Source organism: Pteropus vampyrus, unplaced genomic scaffold, assembly GCF_000151845.1.
Source record: "Pteropus vampyrus isolate Shadow unplaced genomic scaffold, Pvam_2.0 Scaffold23, whole genome shotgun sequence".
Lineage (NCBI taxonomy): Eukaryota > Metazoa > Chordata > Mammalia > Chiroptera > Pteropodidae > Pteropus > Pteropus vampyrus.
Window position 1 is genome coordinate 11,154,814 of NW_011888804.1, and position 25,301 is coordinate 11,180,114.

At 55.5% G+C, this 25,301-nt stretch overlaps 1 protein-coding gene across 5 annotated transcripts in view; it reads left to right on the forward strand.

The window, feature by feature from the left end:
- The window catches only part of CABIN1 (calcineurin binding protein 1), a 143,188-nt gene that overhangs the window by 86,140 nt on the left and 31,747 nt on the right, over positions 1–25,301 (forward strand). For all 5 annotated transcript variants that reach the window (XM_011355988.2, XM_023528306.1, XM_011355990.2 and 2 more), the window contains exon 29: positions 10,578–10,691. In XM_011355988.2, coding sequence (XP_011354290.1) covers positions 10,578–10,691 — 114 coding nt within the window. The remainder of the gene's footprint in view (positions 1–10,577; positions 10,692–25,301) is intronic.

Genomic DNA, 25,301 nt, shown 5'->3' on the forward strand with positions numbered 1-25,301 from the left:
CCTTCTGGACCCAGGCAGACCTGGGTGTTAATAAAACCCCTCTGTAGCAGTCTGTGGGTTTCTGATGGCTGATTTTCCCCCCTGTCCCCAACACGCTTCAGCTCTGCTTTGGGAACTTTCTCCCTTCCCTCTCTCAGGAGCAGCAAAGCGCAGTGCAGGAGCTCTCACGAATCTTGGGTGGAAGGGATACCTGCAGCCATCATTTGGGCCATAGGTGTCCCCCTCTTTAGCTGTTCACCCAAGCAGCCGTGCAGCCCCTGTCAGCTGTGGTCACTCTGAGCAAGACACTGAGCTTCCTGTGCTGAGCCCAAGCTTGCCCCGACTGTGGCAGGTTACCTTCTCCAGAAGCAGATGCGGAGATAGAATTTGGGGTGCAAGATGCCTATCAGGGATCAGCCCTGTGTAAGGGAGCAGGGAGATGCAGGATTGGGTTGAGAGAGAGTTGAGCTGCGACGCAGACCCCACAGTCCCCAACACCCAGCCCCCACCTCCCCATTAAATGGTTTTCATCTGAGTGGGAAGGAACCATACAGGCAAATGGCTCCCCACAGTGCCAGGCACAGGCTGCTATTATCACAACCTGTCCCCTTGCTGAGTGAGTTTTTTTAAAAATGGAGAACAGTATTTATGTCAAAGGTAAAGAAAAATTGGAGAGGGGACATCCACAATTCTGCCACCCTAAAACAAAAGCTGTTTTGTGTGTATGTTTCTTCCCAGCTCTTGTGTACACCGTTGACTGTTACTTCCGAGGCTCCAGGTGCTTCAGATCTAGGAGGTGGGGATCATGTCTTCTCTACCTTACTTCTGGCTCAGGGTCACACAGGGGTGAGTGACAGCCTGGCATCGGCCTGGCAGCCTTACTTGGGCCCAGTCACTTCACTGCCTCCTGCACACTGTTAAAGCACCCATGCCCACAGTTTATCATTTTGCTCTTTCTCTGAATGTCCCTCAGGTCATTTTGGTCACCCTGTGATGGACTGTATAGTGAGTGGACCCTGGCTGATTCAGCCATCTCCAGTAATGTCTGCCCAGTGGACATCAGTGTTCCTGGACACCCCCTCCCACCACCCACCCACACACACACAGCTGCCATAATCTGTTTCTGTGGCTCTTCTGTTAGCTGCATTCCCACATTGGAGTCCTTGGTTTTCTGAAATGGAATGCTGGTCTTGGTTCTGAGGAATATCCTCTTTCTCATGCAGCAGCTCTGCATGGATGCCAGATATGCTCCAGGCCACCATTCACCCTAGGTCTTGACTTGGTTTGCTTCATTCAGACCTTTGCTGAGCAGCAGTCGACACTCCAACTTGAAGGGCAGGTTGTTAACACCTGGCTCCACTGAGAGGCTGAGTTAAAGCTCACCCTGCCTGGGGCATGCCGCCATCGTGCCCAGGCCCTCGGTGTCAGCTTGACCACAGGTCTGGGGACCCAGCTCGCGCTCTGGATGACTACTGTAGAACCATTAACTGACCAACACAGCTGCCTAGCAACAAACACCTCCCACTGTGCGTATTTAACAGCAGCGCATTGCTTCTTAAAGTCCCGCCTATGGGCCTGGTAGGTACTTCCCTGTTGCCTTCTCATGGCTCAGTTGCCGCAGGAGCATCCATCTCTACATCTTCAGAGAGACCCCAGGGGGCTGGCTATACGAGGTCATTCACAACTGCCCCCAGGTGAGGTTCTGCTCATTTCAGAGCTTTCTAGCCCAGGCCTCTGCAAAGAAACTGCCTTTAGGGCATAGGGCATTACTTGCTTACATGCCGGCAGAAGTATTTTGGGGAAAGGGGAGGGATTGTAGGCTCTGAAGCCCGCCTCACCTGGGTTCAGATCCAGGCTCTGCATGAAAACTCTCAGAGCTCAGGGCTTTTGTGTCATGATGCTCCCACAGAATTATTGTGACACCGAGGTGAGGAGTAAGCGTGCTAGGCCGTGCACCAGCCCTCAGCCTGCAGTCTTTCTATCCCCTGTCGCCTCCAGTCAGGCCTCTCACCAGGATGCCAGGGCCCAATTCCTCAGTGTCAGCCTCTCCCATGACTCCTAGCCCCTCCACCAGGCCTTCTGAGGGCTGAGTCTGCCTCTGATGGATTCTGGATACCTGCCTAAGCCCACCCTCCTGCCTAAGGTTGCTTTGCTGGCCCCCAGGCACCCCAAAGCAGGGTTCCTACTGGCCTCCACCAATGGCCAGGGGCACCTGCCCAGCGCTCTCCACACCTTAATAGGGAGGATCACTTATGCTGATGGCCTCAGGTCTCTAAGGCCAGCTTTTGCATCACTTACAATCATGGTCTTCCCCAGGATTTTGAGCCCCGGATTGTCAGTCTGTGTTCATAAAAACGTGGCTCTTTGAGTCCGCGTGGGCATCCCAGGAGAGAGACCACATGGTGTTGGGATGCTTTTCATCATGAGAATTCTGCCCTTCACTGATAGGCTTCATGGACATCCCTGCCCTGACTCCCCTACCCACTGCCTGTGGCTCATTTGGGGAACTGAGGCCTCTACCTCCAGCTTTGAGCGGGCTAGAACAGAGTGAGTTATAAGATGATCCCTGGGGCCGGTCTTGAAAAAGAATAAACTTAGAGGATTCACACTTCCCAATTTCAAAACTTACTACAGATTTACGGTAATCAAAACAGTGTAGAATATTATGAAGCCAACTATAAGACTCTTGGAAGAAAACGTAGTTATAAATCTTCATGACCTTGGATTAGGCTATGGTTTCTTAGAAATGACACCAAAAGCACATATGACCAAAAGAAGTGAACTGGACACCATCAAAATTTTAAACTTTTGTTCTTCAAAGGACACAATCAAAGTCAGTAGACAATCCACAGAATGGGAGAAGTGTTTACAAATCATAAGAGACTTACACCTAGAATATATAAAGAATTCTTACAACTCAATAATTAAAATACAACCCAATTTAAAAATAGGCAGAGAGTCTGAATAAACATTTCTCCAAAGAAGATATACAAATGGCCGATAAGCCCAGGAAAAGATGCTCAATGCCATTAGCCATCACAGAAATGTAAATCTAAACCACACTGAGACGCTACTGCATACCTGCTAGGACAGCTAGAATCAAAAAGACTTCAGCTGCTGCTCCTGGTTGCCTGGAAGCTGCTGCCTTGGTGGCAGTCCTGGGGGTGGGGCAGGGTGGTGAGAGCATGGGCACACCAGGGCTGTGCACTTCCTGCTTGGAGGCTGGGGTTTGGGACACTGGCGGTTCCCTCCACATCCAGTTTCCTGTGGAGGGCCTCTTGATCGGGTCACTGCTGCTCCTCAAACCTGCTTCGTTTGTGGTGGTTGTTCAGCCTCAACTTGGGATAGGAGGGTGTTCTTCCCATTCTTTGCTCCCTCTGGTCTTCCCAGGTCACTCGATGTCATAAGAGAAAGAGGACAAGAAGCTGATTCCAGTGGGGCTTCAGGACAGCCTGGCCTGGGCCAGCACCTCGGTGTTGCCTGGAGATCTGTTCTCACAGCACCCTGCCTGGCAGCGGGGCAGGGAACTGAGGCTCAGAGGAGACAGCAGTTTGTCTTATACCCTCTGGTGAGGATGTGAGGGGGCCTGGACTCTGCTTCCAGGGGTGGCCAGACTGGTGAGGGCCCCTAAGGCTCAGATCTTTACTCTGCTTTTACCTTGCAGATGGAAGAGACAGGCCCTCTGACCCAGATTCTTTACCCAGTCAAGTGGGGTGGATGCCCAGCTTCTCGCTAAAGCCACATAGCAGCTGATGGCTGCATTAGGGCTGACCCAGGAAATGTTCACTGAAAGGTCACTATGTGCTAGGCCTGGTGGCAGAGACTGGGAGTTTAGCAGAAATAAGGCGCCACACCAGCCCCACCCTCGAGGAGGTCATGTCCAAGCACCGTAACCAGATAGTGATAGGACCACTTCTGGTCAGTGTGCCAGGAGCAGGGCAGGGAGCCAGGGGTGGTCAGCACCCCCAAACGAGGAGAGAGAGAAGAGGAGAAGGGCCTGCCTGGGGCTCAGCGCACAGCCCACTTCTGGGACCTGGGCTGGGACTCTCTGCCTGTGTCACCTGGCCTTGACCCTGCCCACATCAAGGCTTGGCCTTCAGTCAACTTGTGCTCAGCAAAGGGCTTTCTTTCCGCTTGAGGGCAGGCCTGAGCCTCAGTGGCTGTGCTATGGGATGAAGCCCACCTTTTCCTGTGTAGCTTTCCCTCTCTGGGCTGGAACAGCTCTCTGACACAGCTAGCCCCCAGGCGGTCACCAGGAGGTGATACCTGGGTTATTCAGGAGACTGAGGGGTGTGAGATGGGGAAGGGGCTAGTCAGCCCACCCTGATTGCAGCCCTGATCCTTCCCCAGACCCTGTTTTTAGGATGTGTTCTCCTCCCATGTTGTACATGCTAGAACCTGAGACTCCCCTCCCGAGGGCCAGCTTCCTGAACCTCACTCAGACTCAGCCAGACAGCCAGCTGTCAGTTTCAGTCCTGTGGACAGAGCTCTTAAGCCATAAAGTGCGGATAATGGCACCTTCTCTAGTTTTGTTTTGAGGTTCAAGTGAGTTAATGCTGCCTCGCCCGGCGAAAAACATGCGTTCTAATGACAAGAGCAGCCTGCCTTGCAAGCCCCATGTGCTTGTGATTCTGATGGGAGCAGGAGCCACTCACTCTGAGCAATGCTCTAGGCCTACCACAGGCCTCCTTTCCCCATCCCAGTGCGCTCCTGGCAGCCCCGCACAGTCGCGACACAGCCCCAGGGATAGGTAGCAAGGGCCCATCCGTATTTGGCATGCGTCAACATAGTGGCTTGGCTGGTCCAGCCATCAGACCCACTTCTTTGTCCTAGAACCTGTGTGGGGTGAACCCAGGCCCCAAGTCTGCTTAGGACCTGTTTGGTCAGAGGCTGCCTGCTGCCGGGAGGGCCTGTCAAGCTCTGCTGTCTCCAAGGGAAACTGCTGGCCTTTGACTTCAGAGGCAGCTTGTACACCGCTGTGTGCCTGGGTGAGGGACCACTCGCTGAGCTGTAAACCACTGCCCCTCACCCTTCTGTTGTGGGTACAGTCCCCCACGTCCTTATGCCCCCGGGGGAACCTGCAGAGCCAGGTTAAATGAAAGGGCTTCTGCAGAGAGCCCCGCGCCCTCTGACGAGGTGGATGTGAAGGGGTTGGTCCTCCAGGCCATGACACGGTCATCCCCTTCTGGCACAGGCCAGGAGACCCTGCTGCATATGTGCAAGTGAGCGTCCCCAGGGCAGGTGGTAAGCTTCAAGTTCCGTACCAGACAGTGGCCCCAGGCATCACGAGGGCGTGCCAGCCACAAAGCAGGGCATTGCCACTTTCCCTCAGGCCCTGCTCCCTTTCTCTACACACAGAAGTGGCCCCACTGCAAAAGGATGCCATGCCCCAGCCCCCCACAAGGAAGCCCCGGGCCACTGCACGTCCCAGCCAGTTATCACCAGGCTTTACTTATGTGGTTGGCAATTTTTTTTTCAACTTAGGAATCTTGCCTATGCATTTCAAAGTCTGTTTGCCACATGGTTTGAAGGTTCTGCTGTGCCTTTGGAGTCCAGAAGAGGTGGGGCAGATGGTTCCCATGAAGCTGGCTGCTTTCTTGGTCCTTTCTCCACCGAGCAGTGTGGATTCCAACAGTTTGAATGGGTCGAGCGCTCTGCCAGCAGCATCCATCACTGTCATCCAAACAGTAATATGTATTACTTACTGTTTAAGGTCAGAAATAAAAGTGAAACTATCACCACCTCATTATCCCACAACCCATGACGTGGCAGAAACTGCCTGCGTTTTAGTGTGTTTCTTCCAGCATGGTCCTTGTGCATTTCTGCAGGTTTATTCAGCAGCTGGCTACAGAGCGCTTGTTGTATGTGAGGCTGTTTGAGGTGCTGGGGATACAGTCGTGTGCATAGCAAAGTCCCTGCCCTTGAGTGCACACAGTGGGAATGGAGAGTGAAAACACTCCTGATAGCAGGGTATACACTCTGCCTCTATGAAGAACTGCACAGTAAACCTAGAGCTTCTACGTTATTGTTCTGGAGAATAGGAAGGGATGTTTTAAAAGGACAGACCTTATCCCCCAGTGTCCCCTAGCACATGAGCTCTCAAGCACCCTCTTCTCCCTACATCTTCCTTGACTAAAGGAGCCCCAGGGCAGCAGCTCTGCTCCCAGCACTCCCACCTGCAGTGGCCTGGGTCCCCCTGTATCCCCATATCCTGTGGCACCTTTCTGCCTCTGGGCCTCAGATTGTCCCCTTGGTGTGTTGGGCTGGCAGTTTTCTATAAGCTATCTGTCTTCCTTTCATTCTTTCCCCAAATATTTGTCTCATCCTTCTGTGGACCTTATACTGGTCCCTGCCCTCATGGAACTGACAGACAAGTAGGGGCAGACTACAAAGCTGTCAGCGAGTCAGTGGAAAAGGCTGTTTAAGATGACCATGGGGCTATGGGGGTGGGGCAGGATGGTGCCAGGCCAAGAGACCTACAAGGACCAAGGCAGGGGCAGGGGCAAGTGTGGCTAGAGGGCTGAGCACAGGGGAGAAGGGAGGTGACGAGCTGGCTTGTGGGCGGGTAGGCTGAAGTGCACAGCTGGCCCTTGCTTTGAAGCAGGTGAGGTCTTCAAGCAGAGGAATGCCTCTCATTAGGACCGCCCCGCCCTGCCCCGCTTGTCTATAGGGCATTTAGTGCATTCTGCCCTCTGGCAGAGTAGGGTCTGCGTACAAGCCTCAGGGGACCCATGAATCCCAGGAAGATGGGTGCTGCTCTCTGGCATGTGGCTCCGTACATGTCCCAGAGGTGTCGGTGAGCCAGAGGCTCTGGGCCAGTGGTATCAGCGACAGGGCCTGAGAGGGGGCTGCTGTGGGAGTTGTCCTTGGTGGCAAATTTGTAAAGTGACTCGCTCACCCTGCAGGGGACAAGGGAAGAGCCCAGGCCTTTGACTTCCTCTGTCTTGGACTGGAAGGCAAGCCCAACTGTGCTACTTCCTGGCTCTGGGGCCTTGGCCCTGCTCTTGAACCTGTCTGAGCCTCAGTTTCTTCGTCACTAAAAGGGCGATTACATGGGATGAGGAGTTAGGACGCTGTGCTCAGCCCAGGCGGCATCAAGTCTTGCCTCGCCACACAGTGAAGCTGCTCTGTGATACCGGTGCAGCATGGGGGTCAGCTCCCCCTGCCCCTCACCTCATCCCACTGACCTGGGCCTTGTCAGCTCCCATCTGGGGCCTCAGACATGAAGGTCCATTTGGACATTTTGTACCTTAGCTATTGACTGGATCTTTCTCTGGCGGGCCTTGGAGATAGCTGGGAGCTACGCTCCCTGCTGATATGCAGCAGCTGAGTCTGCAGGAGGCTAATTGGCGATCCTGGTTAAGTTTGGGAGGCCAGCACTTTCTGAACTCTCCTCAGGTGCCCAGTTTTCTGGTCTGTGAGAGCCCTGGGACCTCTTCCACTGCCTCCGCCCACCCTGGTACTCCATGCTCTGCCCGACTATCCGGCAGAAGGGCAGTCTTAGTGCTGACGTCATTGGAAAAGCTGCAGAATGCTGTCAGAGACAGAAGGATGTGCCTTCCTGTCCACAGCCTTGGGTCCTGGACTAAGGTCCCCCTACTCCCCAACCCCACTTCCCCCAGCCTCAATGCTGTGCTCTCACCTGTCCTGAGCCAGAAGGAAGTCTTTGTTGGGTTTTATTTTCTTGGTATTCTTAAGAAAATGATGGCCACTCTAGAGATGCTTCTTCAAGCCTTGTTCCCCCATCCCCCCTCAAACGCTACTACTTAAAGGGGTCACCTGGATACTTCCCACAAGTCCCCAAGGACCCCCAGAAGAGGTTCTGGGATCATAGTTCTGGGGTAACTTCTCTCAGGCCTTCTGTGCAGTGCTGGCCAGGACTGTGCCCTGGGTCTCCTGGGAGCACTGAGCTGGAGGAGAAGTTGGCCTGGGACCTGGGAGGAGGGAGAGAGCATGCACAGGCTCTGGTCCCTAGGCAGTCCTGTGGCCCATATCCTCCCCTACTTCATAGTCTCCTGACTCCCCACTGTCCTCATAGTCGGCCGCATCTGGTCTCTGCATCCTCAGCTGGGCCCTGGCCGCCTTGCATGTCTGGACTCTTGACTCAGTAAGCCCTTCGGCCCCGTGACAGCCTTGTGCAATCCATAGCTCAGGTGTCACCTCCTCTGGAAACCTCCCTGACCTACTCAGGCTAGACCTGATGTGGCTCTCCTTTACACTCACCTGTTGTATTCGAAGTGCAGGCGGTGGTCTCCTGTCCCTTGCCCCCTTCTGTGAGGATCCATCTGTGGCTGATGAGACTGGCAGTGGACACTTGCCTAGGCTGAGCCTCTCAGATCTCCTGTCTGAGGAGACTGTGAGATTGAGCCTCTCTCCTGTCCTCCCTGAGCTGCCCAGGGCCCTGAGGAGCCACTTGAGCTAATATGAGTTGTATTTTATTCCTTGTGACAAAGCACTCCCAACCTACCATTTCCCCACTCCACACTGTTTCTCCAAGGCCTGCTGTGGGGCAAGGGTACAGGTAGGGGCCAGAAATCTTTGGGCCAGGACTTGTCACTGGCCTCAGGAGGCTTCTTAATGGACTGATCTGGGAGGTGGGTTCTATGAGCCAGATGGCTGGGCACTACTGGGGACATCTGAATGTGAACTGCAAGTTGATTCTCCTGGCACATTGGAGTTCAGAAGTCGAAGGCTAGGACTGGGTAGTTCACTCTAATTCCTGAGTGTTGATCAATGTAACTCCATTCTAATGATCAGGGGCCTGGTCGAGGATCGAGGACTCTTGCCCAGGTAGCCCATCTCCTCTGCCCGCTCTGTTTCCCCCATATGCGAGCAGAAAAAGGGTGCCTCAGTGGATAGGAAGCCCCATCGCTCATCCTGCAAGGCTTTGGCATGGATCCCTGAGGCCCGGTCCCAGCAAACTGTAGCTGCAGCTGCCACTCCTGGATAGCCACTGAGCCCCAGCTAGAGGGGCCCCCACATAGCCCTTGATATGACTCCTGCTCAAGGGCTTCCTTCCAGGGGCGGGCTCTGAGCAAGAAAGCAGGCCACCTGAGTGTGGGGCCAGAGGGGTCAGCTGTGCAGAGGGCCATGGACAGCACGTGCCCTCTTGCCCACTTAGGGCAGTCCCTGCTTCCTAGTACTCTGGCCCATCCTTGTCCCTCTGATGCTGGCCCCACATTGAGCCTTGCTTAGTTAAGCCAGGATGGACTGCGGCCCCATTGGGCAAGGGAAGCCTCACCTTTATGGCGCTCAGTCTTTGGCCACGCAGAGCCAGGCCATGTCCCTGTAGGAATCAGCCTTGGAGTCGATGCCAGTCTTAATCATCCAGGCCTCCCCCAGGAGATGACGCTCTCCCTCGGGCTTTCCAGGGAAGAGCCAGCTTTGTCTTCTGTGTGTCATCCAGGAGATGCTGGGTATGGGGCAGCCCTCAGCCCCACAGCAGCCTCTGGTGCATGACTGTGCAGACATGGGAGCAAGCCAGGGAGTTGGGGTTTGCACTTTTGCCTGAAGCTGTGACAAAGGGAACTGTTTTATAAGTTTAGCCTGACCAGCAGTGAACAGAGTGGGAGCGGGCGGGACAGGCTCACGGGCTGAGAAGTGAGAGGATGTTCCCGGTAGCTGAGATGTGAAGTGGCGAAGGCCTGGCTCCAGGGGCGGGAAGGCAAGAGAGGGACCTGGGTGGTGGGTGGGAGGGTGCGCGGGGAAGACTGGTTGGCTGAGTGGGTGGGAGCTATGGAAGAAAACAAGCATCTGGCATTGTGCGGTCTTGGATTCCAGTCTCAGCTTTGTCCCCTCAGGCTTTTCTCCTGCAGGACACCATTATCCCAAAGTAGGGTGAGATGGTACATGCAGGGCACTTAGTACTGGTCCCGGCCATGAGAGCTACCACGGTAAAGACCTTAGAGGGGAAGGTGGCCGACCAGACAGCTGGTGGAGAAAGGCCGCTCTCTGGGTCAGTGAGAAGGCCCCAAGAAGGCCAAGGCAGCCAGGCCCATGCCCAGCCTCACCCTGCCCCCTAGTCCCACCTGGGCCAGGAGGCTCTTGTTCCCACCCTGCCAGGTTCCACCAAGAGGCACCATTGCCTAGAGAGTACTGGCTAAGCACTTAGACAGAGCCCCCTCCCCCGCAAGCATGCAGGCCCCTGGCACCCTACAGAGCCCCATGGAGCCTGAGGCCTGAGCCTGAGATGGCTGTGTTGCTGCCTTTGGTGAGGCACTGCTGACATCCTGACAAGTCAGAGCTGACCATTTGGGCTAGTGGGGGTCCCCTGACAGAAGGCGGATGCTGGGCCCATGCAGCCGCTTCGCATGGTCAGGGGTTGGTCAGGGTGCGGGGTCTCTGGCTATGCCCTCCTCAGGCAGTCTGAGGTCACGCTTTCCTGAGTCAGCTGTGCTAGGCAAGAAATCAGTTCCAGAAACGCACCCCACAGACAGATGATCAAAGCCAGCAGCCGGAGCTGCGGATCGATGTCGGCAGGAGCTGCTGCTCATCGCCGCTTTGCCAGTGCAGCCAGGAAGGAGAGGACTGCCTCCCTTCCCCGTGGGCACCGTGTGCTGCCCACACACTCACTTCCAACCTACTTCTTGTTTCCCCAGAACCTCCAGTGGGCCCGCGACGTGTTGCTAGGCAGCAGTATCCCGTGGCAACAGCTGCAGCACATGCCGGCACAGGGGCTCTTCTGCGAAAGGAACAAGACCAATTTCTTCAACGTGAGTACTTTGCCTTGTTGATTTCCGAGGCTGCTTGCTGCCACTGCCTTTCACTGAAGGCATGAGAGTGGACCCTTGGGTGGGCGTTCCCAGGACCACGGGTTTGCGGCATCCTAAGAGGGCAGGCAAGGTGGCGCAGTCGAGAGTGCGCCAGACTCGGGAGTGGGGCCGTGCTTGCTGAGTGACTTCTGGCATGTTGCTGCCCCCTCCGGACACCAGGTTGTCCGTCTTTGGGGAGAGGCATGGACAAGCTTGGTGCATTTTCTGGAGCCCCAGGTATTCTGGGAGCATGGCGGGCAATGGTGAGAGGGGCTCCCCACCCCAAGGCCCTGCTTCCCCTAGAGCAGCTCCATGTGCCCCGTGTTGTCTGGGCCACCTGGAGATTCTGACTGAAGCTGGGTCTACTGCTTAAAAATGAGTTTGGCCAGTGCTGGGCTTTCAGTGCCCTTCCGGTCCTCACATTCATGCGGGGTGGAGGCCCACCCCTAGAACAAGACATGGCCGAGCACCAAGGCCTGTCTACCCCCCGTTCTTGAGGCCCCCTAGGGCCTGCACCTGCCCCTCCCGGCCACCTCACCTGGGCCCAGGCCACCCTTGTTCACTCTGCCCTGCACAGAGACAGGTGGCCCCTCATTCTGCTCCACCTCCGAGTTGTCACCTGTGTTCCACCATCTCAGCGCAGCCAGCTCCCAGCAGGCTGGCTTTGGCAACTCACACGGACCCTCTGAGCTTTGGTGTCTTCTGTACTTTTCCTGATTCCTTGTTACATGTAGAGAAACAGAAGGGCAGGGTTGACCTGAATGGAAGCTGAGGAGGGCAGGTCTCAGGTCTGCAGAAGTGGGACAGAGGCTGGTTATAGAGGCATATGGGTAGGGTGAGGTCCCCACCAAGAGCTGGCCAGCTGGTGGAGTGTCTGGGTCCATTGGCTCTTCTCTTCTCCCAGGCTGTGAGCTTCTGGGGGCCGGCGCTGTGTCTGCCAGCCCTCTCTCTGTGGGTATTTTATAGACAAGTAGTCGATATAATCTGTAATCCATCTGCACAGTACCAAGGAGTACCAAGGGGTTTGCAGTGAGAGAGAAGCTCCCTCCCACCCTGATGCCCTGGCTACAGATACTGCCCCATAGTAGCTACTGTTCCTCATGCTGTATGTGTCTTTCCATGGGGTATCTGCCCATTTATAAGTCAGTGCACAGATATGTCCACGAAAGACAAAGTAAACAGGCTTCTGCCCCTTGCAGTTTCTTTTTCTTTCACTTGAGAGTATATCTTGGAAAGTGTTTGAGGACTTGCTGTTCTTTTTAATAGCTGCATAGTACTCCCAACCTATAGATGTCCCACAGTTTACCTGCCCATCCCCTATTGATTGTTTCCAGTCTTTTGTTATTACAAACAATGCTTTGTACAAATGCTTCGCACAAACATACATTTTTGCACATATTTGAGAATACATTTATAGGATAAATTCCTAGAAACAATCCTGGGTCAAAGGGTTTGTAGTGTGCCTTTAAAGTTTTAGTAGATACTACCCTTCAAAGATCCAGCCCACACTCCCAAACTTAGACTCATTTTTTCAGACCTCATCAACACTCTGTGTTATTGAATTGTCTCCTATTGCTCTTCAGTAGGTGAAAAATGCTATGTGTTTCATTCATTTTGAGTGGCATCGACTGTGATATGTTAGCAGTTTTTGTTTTTTCTTCTGTGTAATTTCTACTCCTGTTAATTTTTCCATTGGACTATTGGTCCTTTTTTTATTGATTTATAAGAACTCTTTACATATTAATGAAATGGGCCCTTTGTCGGTGTTCTGCGGACCTGTTTTTCTGCAGTTGCTAAACCAAAGTTAGAGCCAGGCAAGTGGCTTATTTTCAGTGCGCTCCTGGGTTATTCCTCTTATAAAAGGGGCTCCTCCTATTACCTTCTCCGAAGACTAATTATTGGGATCAAGTTAGATAATGGAGTAGTACCCTAACTCAGCACATGGTAGATGCTCAAGAAAACGGTTTCCCTTACTCTCCCCTCCTCCATGGTTGGTGTTTTGCCCTTAAAGACTGAGCAGTGATATTGGAAGGAAAGACCCAACATCCCTTTCTTCCTCACCAGTGAAGCACTTGGCCTTCCTAATGGAGGAGTAGGAGGCTGACACCTCAGGCATCTGCTCCCTTGGAGCATGCCTAAGTGGCAGCTGGGTGTCCTAGGTCCCTTCCCCATTGAGCTTGCTCCTTGTAGATCCCCCTGTGATTTCCAAGCCCTTCCAAAAAGTGAGTCCTATAGGAGGGCAGTCGACTGTGCCTATAGGAGGGAAGCCGGCAGAGCCCCAGTGGGCCCAGCACATGGGCAACATCTCTCCCACAGTCAGAAGTCCCTGCAGATGCAGACCACCCAGCAACGATGTTTTAGGGGCTTTGCCTCCTCCGGGTCCCTACTTCCCAGTGACCTGCTGCCATTACCCCCCGCAGTCTCTCTCCCAGCCTGAGTCCTGGCCACTCTGATTTCTCAGCTCTTTGGAGGTGGGTTTGGGCTCCTTGTGCTCCTTGACCCTAAAAGGTTAACCTCTGGGTAGAACTCAGACAGACACTTGCACCCCCATTTATGAAGTCCCGGCCAGTTTGGTGACAGGATGTCCCTTGCCGAGCCCACCTCACCTTGTCCTTGCCACTACTGTAGGTGGACCTCCTGAGTGGATACCTCCTCTAGCCAGGCCTCATATCTAGCACATCAGAAAATGTGACCCTGCGTGCTCTTAGCACATGAATTGGTCCAGCAGATTTTACCAAGTATGAGGAAACTGTTTGCTACCATGTTCATGGAGGAGCAGACAGCTGACTGCTGTGAGGGGGCCATGTCTCTGACAGCTGAGGCTGTAGGTTAGGGTGAGCAGGCTGGTTCTTCTGCCTCCTGAAGTGCACTGGGGTTTACCATCTGGGGGTGGGGGTGGGGGGTAGGCAAAGGCATGGGGCGGGGGCAGCCCTCGTGAGGAGGTGCAGGCTCATCGGCACCCTGACCTGCCATCCCTCCAAACTCCACTGTCCTGGGCCACCCAGGTTGCCCCGCCTTGGTATCACTCACCCAAGGGGCTGTCTGAGTGCCCCCTCCCTCGATCCTAGGGGACCCTCTTGTTATTTTTCGATAACAATTTCTGAAAATTGTGCGAGTCACATAAGACCACATTGTCACTGCAGACAGTTCAGACGCATAGAGCCCAGAGAACCCTGGTCTTCCCACCCCCAGGCGCCGTGCGCTTCTCAGAGGGACCTCTATAAGTGGCCAGGCTTTTCTTTTCTCCAAGTGTGTATGTTATGTACAAAATCAGACAAATTTGTCAAGCAGCTTAAAAAAAAATGTGTGTGTGTGTGTGTGTGTGTGTTGGGGGGGATACTTTTCAGCAACTTGCATTTTTTCACTGATACTAGGCCTTGGGGAGTTTCGCTGTGAGAGGTGTAGGCCACCTCGCCCTTTGCTGCTACCTCCCTCCCGGTTTTGTTTCGTGTATGGGCCGCAGTCTCCTTGGGTGGAAGCGCACGGGGGGCCCGTCTTTGGGCTCACAGGCAGGCCGCAGCGGGCCTCTCCGTGCAAGCACCTGTGTGCTGTCGCCGCGTTTCTCTTTGAGTTTCTGGCCCGTCCCATCCCAGCCCAGAGGAGGTGCTCACTGAGCATTTGAGGATTGTTTCTAGTCATGTCTTCTCCCTTAACAGATGGTCTCCAAGCACATTCTCTTAGTCCAGCCATTGCTGGCCACCGTGAGGCCTCTGCCATGGGACGCTCAAAGGCTTGCATGCATGTCCGTTCATGCTGGGCCTGTGCAGGATGCTGCGGGCGCCTGGGAGAGATGGGGAGCCCTTAGGGAATCTGAGTGGGCTAGAGTCAGGGCTCCCACTGGTAAGGTGGGTGCTACTCAGCCAGGAAGGGGAAAGAGAAGGAGGCCAGGGTTAGAGGCACCCTCAGGGGAGCTTCTCAAGGCCGGACTACACCTGAGGCGGTACTGGCAGAGCCTTCATGGGCAGGGTAGGGGATGAGCACTGAAAGGCAGAGGAGTGTGACCTGGGCTCCATCCAGCTTTCTTGACTGGAGCTCCTTGCACACAGGGTCTGTCCCGTAGTCGGCTGGGGCCCCACAGCAGCAGAGACACAGTGTGTAGCAGGGCTCAGCATTGTGGTTGGACAAGCATTTGAGAGGGACAGAGAGAGAGAGAGAGAGAGGAATGAACTTGGTCCATCTCCAGTCCCACTCTTTCTAACTTGACTGAGAAAACAGCTCCTAGCCACCCCTTTCCTCTGCCATGGAAAATCCCTGCCTGTGGCCTGTCTGCTGAGCAGGTTGGAACTCTGGATTGGGGCTCATGCTCCAGGGCAGGCTGGAGCCTCAGCTGAAGGCCCCATTACCCTAGCCCTCTCCCACCAGGCAGAATAGTCTGGTCTTTGCCAAAACAGAGCCAGAGTTGTTGGGACACTGTTGTTTGAGGTCTTGTGGCCTTCCCTGCCAGGGATGGCTCTGGTACCTGTCCTTCCACAGTTAACAGCATTGGTGGGGTAGGGGGAGGGCAAGGAAGACATAGAGGCCTGGAGCAGGAGGCCGTGACGTTGGAGTTGAGCCAGTGCCACGCCTGAGGGGAAGCCAGGGGGCTGTCCCTCCCTGGGCAGAGGGGGCCAGGAAAGCAAGCACCAAGTATACCATGGAGACTGAGGGCTCATCTTATGGCTTCCTGTGCAGGTAGGCACACCCCTGGGCAGGCGGACGCTTGGAGCTTGGCTGCTCTGGCCAGGGTGAACTTCTTTCCCTCTTGTGGTCGATGAAGAAATGTTCCCATAGTAACCAAGCTAGAGATGGCTCTCTTTCCTTCCCCAAAATGTTTGCTTATTTTAGCAAGCAGAGTTTTTTCTTACTTCAACCCAGTTTCCAGCCACTGTGAAAGAAGCAAAGGGAGCTGAGGGCCTACCTGCTTTCTGACTGAGTGTGAGGGCACGGAAGGGAGCTGCTGGCCTTCTGCAGCTTGGCTGCCCTGCCTCAGTGCCGCCTCCACATCCACTCCCACCCACGTGGGCATCTGCCTGTGGCATAGGCAAGCAGTCCATGGCCAGTGGCACCTGGGGGCAGGTCCCAAGAAGAGCACAGACTTTGGGTTCAGGCTGGCTCAGTTCTCGGCCACTCTCTGTCTTACTTAGCCCCACACAGGGCACAGGGCTGGCCATAGGCAGGATGGTCATGGCAGGTGGACATGAGCCCTCAGCACATGCTTGGCACGTCATACAACTCATCCTTAGGACCAGAAATCAGGCTGCACAGGGCCTTGGGGCTAATTTGTGGATCACAGTGGTATTCTAGGACAGTGCTGGGACCAGAATGGATGTAGCTGGAGTGAGGGTGGTGGGAGCCCTAACTCTTGCCTGGTCCCTTCAGAGGCTCCAGGGCCACCCTAGCTCAAGTCGGGCCACCTGAGATGCAGATGTGGCCTTCCCTGCTTACCACACGGGCGCCTGGCTCAGCCGTTGGTGACAGTGGATGTGCTCACTCCTTCTTGGTCACAGCTGTGTAGCGCTCCACCGTCCGTCCCACTGCTTACCTACCTGCCCTCTTCTCATTGGATAGATGGCTTCCAGTTCTCCACCAGTACAAAAACGCTGCCTTCGCCAGTCTCCTTCCTTACCCGTGCAAGTCTCCAGGCCGAATGACTGGAATTGGAGGCTGGGTCACAGGCCCTCTGTACCCAGTACCTCCACATATTGCTAGATGGTTCTGCAGAGCCAGGCCAAGTTCCTTCCCACCAGCCATTGCTCTGCCCCATCCTGGCACTCAGAACCACAGACAACTTTCATTTGGACCCTACTATGGGATGACTGGGGTTGCGGGGAGAGCCCCTTCCCATGCCCATGGACTGTCCCTTTACCTGCCCAGGCTCTGGCGTGAGCTCCTACCTGGCAGTTACCACACAGGCCAAGTGGTTCTGTTTGTCCTGACTCTATGTTACTTAAACTGATGGGAGATACAGTTGTCACAAGTCATCTTCGTTCCTTTAAGCATTTGTGCTGTACAGCTTCCAGCCCTGGAGCCTGAGTGCCCATGAGGACGCTGATGTGAGAAAAAGGGCCCCCACTGGCTGGGCGGCCATGATAGGGGAAGGACAGAAGATCTCTAAAGCCCCTGGCTCCCCGTCCTCCTTGCTAAGAATCAGTCATACTCATTCTACTCTGACTTGCTCCGAGTTGGCTGTGGGACCCAGTGAGCAGATGCCAGGTGTTAGGGAAGGGCAGGCACAGAAGGCCCCCACTCCTAGGCCTCTGCAGAGACCAGCAGTCAGCTCTCAGCCTCTGAGCCTACCACATGGCCCAGCCTGAGATGGTGCCCTTTACACAGGCCAGGCCTCAGCCAGTGCCCCTCTGCCTTGGGAGATTGAGAGCCATCGGTTCTGATGGAGCCCAGTGCACCCAGGCACCCCAAGCAGGGAGCTCATCTAGAACAGCATTGCCGTCACCCGCCCAGTGCGTCTCTGGCACAGTGCCCAGCAGGCAGGCCATGCCTGATGACCGTGAGTTCCTCTCACCCTTGAGAGTTCCCTGGGACAAGATTAACTAGGAAGCAGTGGCTCCAGAGTGAAAACAGACACCATCCTGGCTTGGGTGCCCAGGAATCCAGTCCTGGCCAGGCTCTGGGGTCTGTACCCGAGAGAGCTACCTCCTGCTGCATGGCCAGACTTGGTCCTTCCCTCCCACCTCCTCCCAGTCCCACCAAGAGGTGCCGTGCTGGTGGGCCTTTGGGAGCCTCTGCCCTGCTCACATCAACCCCGCAGCGGAATCACTGACACCCACCCCCGGACACCAGCCACAAGTTCAGGGCCTTTGCAGGCAGACATCAAAAAAGGCCCAGGCAAGACTCAAGGATGAGGTGTCGGACTCCACCCAGTTAATTACACCCCAGGGGCCCCAGGCAGCAGCAGATCTGGGCTGCCTCCCAGCAGTAAACAAGCCCAGGAGCATCAGAGAGGAGTTCTCAGCCCAGCCCAGCGCAGAGTCCCACCTTCCTCTCTGGTCAGGGCTGGGGAAGTCAGACCCACATTTTTCTTGAAATTGGTCCTATCTACGTCACCATCTCTCCATTCAGGACCAGTTGTGACCAGTTCACGGTCCACCTCTGCCTGTCCCTCTGACAACCACTAGAAGTGTGTTGTCCCACTGTTAAACCCACCGTATGCCAGGCTTTGAGCCAGCTGCACTGTCAACAGGTCCAGGGTACACAGGCTGATCCACATTGGCAAGATGGGGAGGTTGGGGTGGCAGTGAACAGGTGGACACGGCCATCTAGCCCTGACCCAGGAGGTGAGGCCGAGATTCCAGTTTGATGAAGGGATAGGGTCAGTAGCTGGGCCAGGTATAGACCAGGGCCACCCATGGCGGCTGCACTGCATATCAACTGGCTTGGGCACCAGGCCTGTGTGGTCATGGCCTCAAGTGGCTGTCTGGCTGGGTTGGGCCACCTCTCTCTGGTAGAACCCCTTGGCCCACCTAGGCACTGGGGCTCCCGAGGCCAAGCACAGCAACTCCGGAGGCTGCCACCCTGCCTAAAGTGCCCAACCATCGGTGCCTGGCCCAGCTCAGCTTCAGGAAGTAGGGCAGCTCGGAGCGGCAGCGGCAGGACTGGGGGCTTTACTTGAGGTGCCCCCTCTGGTCCTCCACAGCATGTCCGGGAGGCTTACGTACTGTGTTAGCCCCATTGTGCAGATGGGGAAGTTGACACAGACAGGTGCTGAAGGCTGTGACAGTGAAAAGCCCTTTTCTACCCTTTACCCACCCAGCTGACCAGAGGCCGGGCCCCTCCCCTTGGACAGAGCTCGTGGCCCTGTTTTCAGACCCTGCTCATAGGCCACTTGCAGGCTGACCTGTTCGCCCTGGGTGTTGGGAGAGGGGTGGGCGGGCTGCTGGTTGAGGGCGCTTCTGCAGCAGCAGTTGCCGGCACTTGTGACATGGCCACCAGAGCCCTGTGTGATGCTGGTTCTGTCAGACGTCCTTGAACAAGAGACAGAAGCCGAGGGAGTGGCCGTGGCCCAAGATCACACAGCTAGCAAGTAGCCAGTCTGGGATTCAGATCCACGACTGTCCTCCTCCAAGGCCTGTGCCCTTAGCTGCTATGTCATTGGGAATTCAGGGGCCATATCCGGACGCTCTGCGGCACATGGGGAAGGGTGGTGACGGTGACAGACTGTGTCCTCACCTCTCTGTTCCCTCCAGGGGGTGGCGTCCCTGATCCCTCCCTAAGACCTCTTAGTGGTGAAGCACTCTCTGCATTGCTCTTGGCCACCTTTGGCCTATTTCATCTTCCATCAAGCCATGAGAGAAGCCCACTCTTGAGGGGCACCCAGGTCCCTGGGGGAGAGGATTAGATGAATAGCAGCTGTGGGAGCCTCAGGTTTTGGGGAGGGCTGAGTGGATGGGGGTGGATCATGGGGACGTGGGTACAGGGCTGGGTTTGTTGGAGCCACAGGTAAGTTGTTCTACAGTCGAGCCTCCCTTTTGAAGCCTCGCCTGGCTGTCATTGGCCATCCTGCCCACAGGCCTTTGGCCTCCCTCAGTGCCTTTCTTGGCCTTTTAAAGCATGCAGGTCAAGAGCCATTTTTGTAGTAAGGGCTTCCCCCTCTGGGCCCCACACACACGCTGCCACACACAGAATAACACTACACAACAGTTTGTCTCACTTCCTTTTGACCCTTCCAGTCTTGCCCGTGGCTGGCCTCCTCTAGCAAGTGCCGGGCCCTGCTGAGTCCCACCATGGCAGACATGTGCTCTTTGCACATGTGCTCTTTGAGACCCTCAGGCCTGAATAGGCCCCCTACGTCCTGACAATCAGAAGATTTTGGTGCATAGGAGCTGAGCTCAGACCCCATAAGCTGAGGGGAGCAGAGAGAGTGAGGAAGACAGAGGAGGTGATGTGGGACGAGGTGCCTGTACAACAGAGCAGAGATGGGCTTCTGAGCAGAGGGAGCAGTGTGAGCCAGCATGAGGGTACAGACGGGTGCTGTGTGCACGCAGGGGCAGCTGGCTGACACTACTAGGCCCTGCCTGCCCTGGCCAAGTGCAGAGTGTGGACTTCCTCATAGGGCAGAGGAGATGGGGTAGAGGAGACCTTCCAAGTGTCATGCCATGCACAGATGTGCTGGAGGGGCCAGGCTGGGGCAGGGGACAGGCTGCTGACCTGCTACTTCTCAGGGCTGCCCTATACATAACAGCTCATTAAATTCTCTTGACCCACGAAGTATGGGTATTGCCATTAGCCCTGCCTTACAGATGAGGAAACTGAGGCTTGACCACACTGAGCTGAGATCCCGGCTCAGTGGCAATATTAGCTTCTAAGGTGGGAATCAGCCTTAGAACCAAGTCTGGGGCAATGGGAATGGCAGCCAGTGGATGGACCTCAAAGACAGACAGAGGAAGGACCAGGGCACCTGTTGGATAATGGGCTGTAAGGATGGGGGTGGGGGGGGTGGGGGGAAGGGAACAAGGGGCCCAAAGAACCCGGGCCGGGGCCCAACCTTGCCCCTTTCCCCGGGGCCGCCCGGCAGGGGGGCCCGGGGTCTGTGTGTGTGCCCATGGGACACTGAAAGGCCACTGCTCATTGTCCCAATGTTTCCCCCTCTGTGGCCTCAGCTCCTATGCACCAAAATCTTCTGATTGTCAGAAGAAACTGTCTGGGATTTGTTGAGGCTTTTCTTCTTCCCCCATGGTACCTGGTCACTGATGGCCATGGACATCCTGCCCTTGGCTGGTGAGGAAAGGGGCTCAGCCTTTGCTCCTGGCCCCACCCTTGGTGGCAGTGACCGTGGCAGGTCAACTGGCCGCCTCCTTCTCTTACTCAGTAAGATCACCGGAGCCTTGCGGCAGTGAGGTTAAAGGAAACCAAAATACATCACAGTGGGAATGTTTAAATTGAAGAAATATGAGCTCCTTGGCTGTAGTAGGAATTGCTGCACTAGAGCTATTTATAGCCTTGTTGAGATGATCTATGGGCCAGTTGCAAAAGCAGAGTAAACAAAAGAATCATTTCAAGTTCTCTAGGGAAAAAAGGTCTAGTTTTTATGTCTTAAAAAGGTTAGCAAACTTGTGTAGCTTCTTAGCTTATCCCCGAGTTCTCCTTCCTTCCCTTCTCCTGAGCTCTGCAAGCTTCACTGAACTTCACAGCTTCCTATTTGCTGAGCCCAGGTTCAGCTGGGACAGGTGCCCAAGGCCTGTCTCTGCCTCCCTGTCTGTGGGGACAGTGTGAGCCCAAGAGGCAGCAGGTGGAGCAGGCTGATTCCCGCCTTAGAAGCTGCAATGTGTCTTCACCCAAGAGGCTGGAAGGAAACATGCAATGGGGACAAGGTGAGACAGGGCCACAGGATGCCCAGGTCTCTGCTCTGACGGGACCCGGCACTGTCAGAAATCTCGGCCCGTGCCAAGCCACCCTTATTCACAGCTAGAATTCAAAGAATAACAATCAAATGTAAGCAGCCTTTAGATGGTCGCATCAGGGATGTGCGTTCTTTTCTGGCCAGAGGAAATAGTTTCCATCTCCAGGTGCGGATTCACAATTGTGGCAGTGCCCAGATGCTTGGGCAGCGGGAGAGGTGTACTTAAGCCCTTGGCATTCACGACCCCACCGTGACAGTCCTGCAAGGGGTTCGGAAACCCCTCCTTAGGCTGCATGAAGCCTGTGAGCAGCAGAGCCCAGCCGAAAGCCCAGGTCTGGGACCCACATCCTGCGGGTGGCTTCCACGCCAGAGTTTCCGGCCAGCCCAGGGGGCCGGCAGTGTTTGTGTACACTGGGATGCTCAGTCAAGGGCTCAGCTGTTTAACATTCCTGAAGAGAAGAACATTTTTCAGTGCGACTTCTTTTCCCACTGCAAGTTATTTTTCGGAGGTTTGCTTTTGGAATTAGTGTCCCTACCATATCTAACTGTCTCAGCTTGGACAGAACACTCTGAGCTTTGTCCTCCTGAGACACTGCCCCAGGCCCAGGTATGCCATCTGGAGGGGCAGCACCCAGATCCTGAGGGCACACGGGGAGGAGCACTTCCAGGAGGAGGGAGGAGTCATGAGGCCTTCAGTGAGTTTTTGGACTGCAGAGCAGGGCAGGCAGCCCACTAAGACCAAGGACCTGAGGACAGCCAGGAGCAAAGGGGAGAGGCTGAGGGAGGGCTGTGGCTGCTGAAGCATCAGGGCGGTGGGGGCAGGGGCTACGGGCCCCCTATCTCAGGACTAGTAGGAAGAGGGGGGCTCCCTGGCAGACCCTCGCTGTGGCAGTCTCTGGAGAACATGCCCTTTCGGAAAGGAGGAGGTTTGGCAATGCCAGCCTTTGCTCTGTTTGCTCAGCCCAGTGTGGGTGCTCACTCCAGATACAGGCCCTCCCTGTCCTCTCCACCCCCGGCCTGCAGGAGGTGGTGGGTACAGCCCGGCTCCTGAGCAGAGGTGGGAAAGAATATCAGTGAGTGCGCCTCTGCCAAGGGAAGGGAGGCCACGGGGCTTGCTTCCATGGGCTGCAGAGGATCTTGGGTAGCAGGCACCTCCCAGACGCTCTCTCATTTACTCCTCCCCATGCTCACAGTGAGCAAGCTGAGGATGACAGTGTTGACAGCACAGGCCCACGGTCACTCAGCCTGTGAAGAGCCGAGCTAGGACTCCCACCCCACAGAGCCAGCCCACCCCCACCCCCAACCCCAGCATGCAGGATTTGAGGTTAGAGCCCACATTGCATGGCCATGGCGCCCAGGGCAGAGAGAAGGGAGCCTAAAGACGCTGCTGTGACTGCCAACCTCTGCCCTGGGCCATGTCCTGCTCACCTGGCCCCAACCAGCTGGCCCCATCCAAACCCAGCAGGAAGGGTGGACATCAGGTTACCCTGTCTGCAGATGAAGAAACTGAGGTGAGGAGCGCTGGGCCACAGAGCCAGGGTGCAGAAGCGCTGTGTCCTCTGCAGGGTGCCACGTGACTACTCAGACTCAGTCTCCTTATCTGTGAGGTGGGAGATGTGAGTATCTAGCACTTGACACTCAAGAGCCCTGTGGTGCCCTGTGTTGAGGTGGCCACAAGCCACATGTCTGGAACAGCCTGGTGCAGTCAGGACATGGCTCATTCTGGGCTCATGCCCACCAGATTCTGTGACTGCCCTGTCCTGAGAAGCCAGGCAGCGGCACCAGGCCTACCCACCCTGCCCCGCCTGGCCTTCAGCACAGCCCTAGTGACTCGTGGGCTGTTGTTCCCATTTAACATTTCCATTTTGCCCCCCAAGAATCCACCTGGGCAATGAAAATGGTGATCCATAGCATCCCCCTCCAGGTTGAGGTTATGCTCTGCTCTGAAGACTTTCATCTTTTGCTGTACATGGTGCTGGGGTTGCCTTTTGTGGGGACCTTGAGCCAGGAGCCTCTGTAGCTATGGCTGGGGCTTGTAAGAAGCAGGCAGAGACTGGCTACTGCAGCGCCTAGGCCACGTTGGGCCCCGATCTGCAGAGCCTCCCTTTGCGCCTGCTCCAGGCCAGGCGGATGCTGCCCTGCCCTCAGAGTTTAGCCCTGCTGTTGACTTCCTGGTCCCAGCCCCATCTGACCTCAGTTTTCCCATCTCCAAAGGTAGGCCAGTGGTTTTCCAGCCTTTTTTCCAAAAGAACCCTTTCTCACCGCCCACTGGGAAACAAAAGGACAGCCATTCCAACAGAGACAGGAAAGGCTGGGCCCCACCTGTTCCAGCTGCGCCCCCACCCAGGCTCCCTGGAAAGAGGGGCATGACCCCCAGAGAGGCTTCAGGGTCTCTGCCCAGCCCCCACTCTGCACAAGACTTCCCAGGCTCAGCAGCCAGGCCTTTCTGGGGCGGCTTCAGTCTGGGAATTTGTCTCCCTTCCTCTCTCTCTCTCTCTCTTTTTTTTTTTATTTGCCACTTTTCCTATTTGGAAAGTTTGACCAAGTTGCTTCTGAGAGAGCGGCATTGGGTTTGAAATCCAAACCAGAGCTCCAGGCTCCGGGAGCCCCTGCCTGGTTTCCATGGTGATGGGCTGTGGCCTCTCAGTGCCCCAGCTGAGTGGAGATGTGAGTGTCTAGCACTTGACACTCAAGTGGAGCGTGGACTCCCTCACACATGTGGGTCTCTCATGCTCTGCCCTGCTCTGCTGGTGTGTCCTGTCCCCACACTCACCCTCTACCCACCTGTGAGCCTTAGGAGGCCCCTGGCCACCCCCAGGCCCCCCTGCTCTATGCCTTGCTCCACCCATACAGCTGGGTGACTTGGGCAAACCTGTCATTATTTGTAAGGCTCAGTTTCTTCATCTGCAAGGTAGGGCTGATCAGATGTACTTTGTGGGGTTTATCAAGGATCACAGGCAACGTTACTGCCATGTGTTTTGGGGCCATTGTGTCCAGGAGTGGGTAGGAGGGAGTGAGAGCTAGCTCTGGGCTGCAAAGGAAGGGACCTTGTAGATAAGGGCACATGGGTGGCAGGGCTTACAGAGGTCAGTGGAGGAGGAGGTGAGCTAGATCAGGGTCAATAGAGAAGGCCCTTTGAAGGAAGTACAGAAATTTGGTTGATTAAAAACACAAGTTTTGAAATGTTGATCTCTAAATATGTATAAGAATTCTAAAGTTAGTGTATGTTAGAGCAGGCGGAACTCTCCCATGAGCCCCAGTCCATCACTGGTGGTGGCACAGACTCACAAACTCTGTCCAACCACACAGGCGCGTGCGCATGCGCACACACGCACACACACACACACACACACACACACACACACACACACACACACACCCCACCACCACCACACCACCCCCTCTCCCCACATAGGGATGTTGGGAAATTTACTCAACAAGCACAGGTGAGGGCCAGCTCTGGGCTATAGGGGAGGCTGACCCAGCACCAGCCATAGGCATCTTACCAGTAGCAGGAGCATCTGGTAGGAACTGGCTGCCCCAGGCCCATCAGCTCAGCACTGGGCTTTGTTTCCAGGGAGGGAACCACCTGGCCCTACTCAGAGGCAGGGTGGGGAGACTGAGGCCCAGGCTCCTTCAGGCACCTCACGGTGGAGTGTGAGCCTGGCCTTGCCTCAGGGGCTGGAAACCCAATGAGATGGTGTTGCGGAGGCCTTTGAGATGGAAGACTGTCCCCCAAATGCTGCAGATGAGGGGGCCTCTCCTGGAAGAGAGGAGATGGCTGTGCTCAGGGGCAGCGTGAATGCTCAGAGGGAGGGCTCAGAGCCCACTGCCCTCCACTTCACTTCCTTGTGGGATTGGATGTAAGCATCCACCCCCAACGCTGAGCCTGAGCACCCTGAGTGAGCCTTAGGGTGCTGTGGATGCAGGATGGAGGTATTTACCAGCCTCAGCAAGTGGAAATGGGGAGGTGGTCAGGAGCATTTCCAGAGGCCTGGAATGACTTTGAAGTTGGCCAGATCGTAGACAGACCAGGGAGAAGGTGTTCCAGGAGGGAGAATAAAGGGATGCAGTGTGGGGTGGGAGCTTGTCGCGGGCTGGGAGCAGGTGGTGATGAAGGAAGAGGACATGTTGGGCCCGTCCTGAGAGCCGCCTGCATCTATGGTGAGCAGGCAAGCTCCATCCCGTGGCAATAGGGCCCCCTCAGGGGTCCAAGTTGCAGTTCTGTGGTCCCGCAG